Source organism: Triticum urartu, chromosome 5A, assembly GCF_056163025.1.
Source record: "Triticum urartu cultivar PI428250 chromosome 5A, HENAU_Tu73, whole genome shotgun sequence".
NCBI classification, from domain to species: domain Eukaryota; kingdom Viridiplantae; phylum Streptophyta; class Magnoliopsida; order Poales; family Poaceae; genus Triticum; species Triticum urartu.
In genome coordinates this window covers 355,351,352-355,353,488 of record NC_141877.1, presented here as the reverse complement: position 1 = coordinate 355,353,488, position 2,137 = coordinate 355,351,352, and the positions used below count along the sequence as shown (strand labels likewise).

Sequence of the window (2,137 nt, the reverse complement as noted above, 5' to 3'; positions counted from 1 at the left end):
CATGACAGATGTGAGATTGATAAATTAATGGTTTATTTAAGGTGGCAACTTAAACACACATCTGGGTGGATTGAGGCACCTGGGTATTCCAGCGATTGCCTGTTTTTCTTTATGGACCACCACCCAGGCTCAAAGGGATCATGAGATTTTTCATACTAGAAACTTCCGTGTGCAGCCACAAGCTACTATGGGCTCTAGCATAGTTGACTAAGTCGTGCGAACTCTTACAGTGGTAGACTAGCAGATGTAGGGGATGTAGGTTGGTACCGTCTACCCGGTCGTAAGGTGCTAGCGCTTCTGAAAGACTATGTCTCGGTCATCCATTTCTCAAACACCATGTAGTGCGAGAATCCCAACGGAGGAGATCGAGTCCTGTGGGGAAAAGTGCGCAAACCTCTGCAGAGTGTATAAGCTAATCATGGTTAGCCGTGTCCCTGGTTATGGACGTCTTGAGTATCTAGTACTTGGATTATCATGTGAATCTCATCATGTTACTTTAATTAATATTGTTGGGTTTTAATGATGATACTTAATTGGGATTGAGAGGATGTCTATCTTCTCAATGTTTAACAACCACCATGATAGTTAAATAAAATTTGTTCCTTTGCAATAGTTAAAAATTGGCTTTATGCAAAAACTGTAACCATAGAGCTTTCCACCAGCCATATATGCATGTAGTATAGCTTTATTCTTTCATTACTCTCTATGTGTTACATTGCCAACATATTCCATGTGCTGACCCATTTTCGGGCTGCAACGTTCATGTGCAGACTTTTCAGACGACGAGTAAGGTGCCTTTAGGTCGTGGTTCTATACTCAGTGATGCCGTTGGAGTTGATGGACTCACTTATCTTCCAAGCCTTCCGCTGTTATCGTTATTAGATGGCCTTAAGCCATATTTATTGTAATAAGTTCTCCTTTGAGACACTCGATGTAATAAGTGTGTGATTGCTACTCTGTTATAAATCCTTCAAGTATTGTGCGTGTCAGCATTACTGATCCAAGGATGACACTAAAGCACAGAGATCGGACTGTTTGAGGTCTGGTTGCTACAAGATGGTATCAGAGCACACGCTGACTGTAGGACACGACCACTAAGCTAAAGCCCCAGATCACTACTCACTCTTCTCATTTCTGACTCCTCATCTTTTCTACTCTTTTAGGATGGTGGATGCAAGGAACAAGTTCACGCAACCAGATGAAGATACACCCTTTGGACGTCACTTGAAGGAAGTCACTAGATACATGAACATCGGAGTACCAAGCTTCACCGGAACCTACAATGCCACTTTACCTGAAGAGGAGCGCTGGATGATTCAAGTTCAAGTTCCAGGAAGGACGTTCATGCCCGTCACTAAGCTCATAGAGTTTTCCTTTGATGCACCAACCTGGAGTCTAGGAAAGAGCATGGCAGCCCACATCACTATGGGACGCATTGGAGAAGTCTACCACAAGGATCTCAAGGATACTATCTACCAGATTTGTGGGCGCCGAGATGAGCAATGGGAGATGATCAGCACCAGGAAGGATAGATCAATTGCAGCTTTCATCCAGGAGGTAAACCAGCACATTCGACGCCAGGAGAACCAGATGTGCGCAGGCATGATAGACCTGAAGAAGGCCATGACCAAGATCACGGAGCTGGAGGAAGAACTCAAGTCTACACACGATGGATATGAGGAGGAAATAGCAACACTAGTAGAAAAGAATGATGATCTGAAGAAGAAGCTAAAAGTATTCATGGGATTTCCCGCAACTGGAGGAGAAGACGAAGATTGCACTTGTCCAGAGAACTACATCATCATCGACGACACCGACTCGGACCCAGACGATAGCGATGATGACTATGTTGATGAAGCTGGAGCAGATATCATGGAGTCTTCATCGAAGCAGTTTTTCTAGTCGACCACCATATCAGTAGTAGTATTCTCCCATGTATCTAGTATAGCCCGAGCACTTTTGTAACGATAGATAGACCGTTGTATGCCCTTGTTTGATTGAATGAAGTGGTTTTGTTTGCATTTGCCTCATGTGCATATGGGTAGTGTTTTCCCTCTAGACCTCATTCTATTCTATATTCTCATATTTTCTAAACCCCCCAGATGCCTCTGAGACGTGACAATGGATTTGCTTTCCC

At 43.7% G+C, this 2,137-nt stretch overlaps 1 protein-coding gene across 1 annotated transcript; it reads left to right on the top strand.

Annotated features, from left to right (window-relative positions):
• Window positions 1-1,164: 1,164 nt before the first annotated feature.
• Window positions 1,165-1,902, top strand: LOC147971375 (uncharacterized). The gene has a single exon (XM_087523943.1). The coding sequence runs from the start codon at window positions 1,165-1,167 to the stop codon at window positions 1,900-1,902; it is 738 nt and encodes a 245-aa protein (XP_087380069.1).
• Window positions 1,903-2,137: the final 235 nt, after the last annotated feature.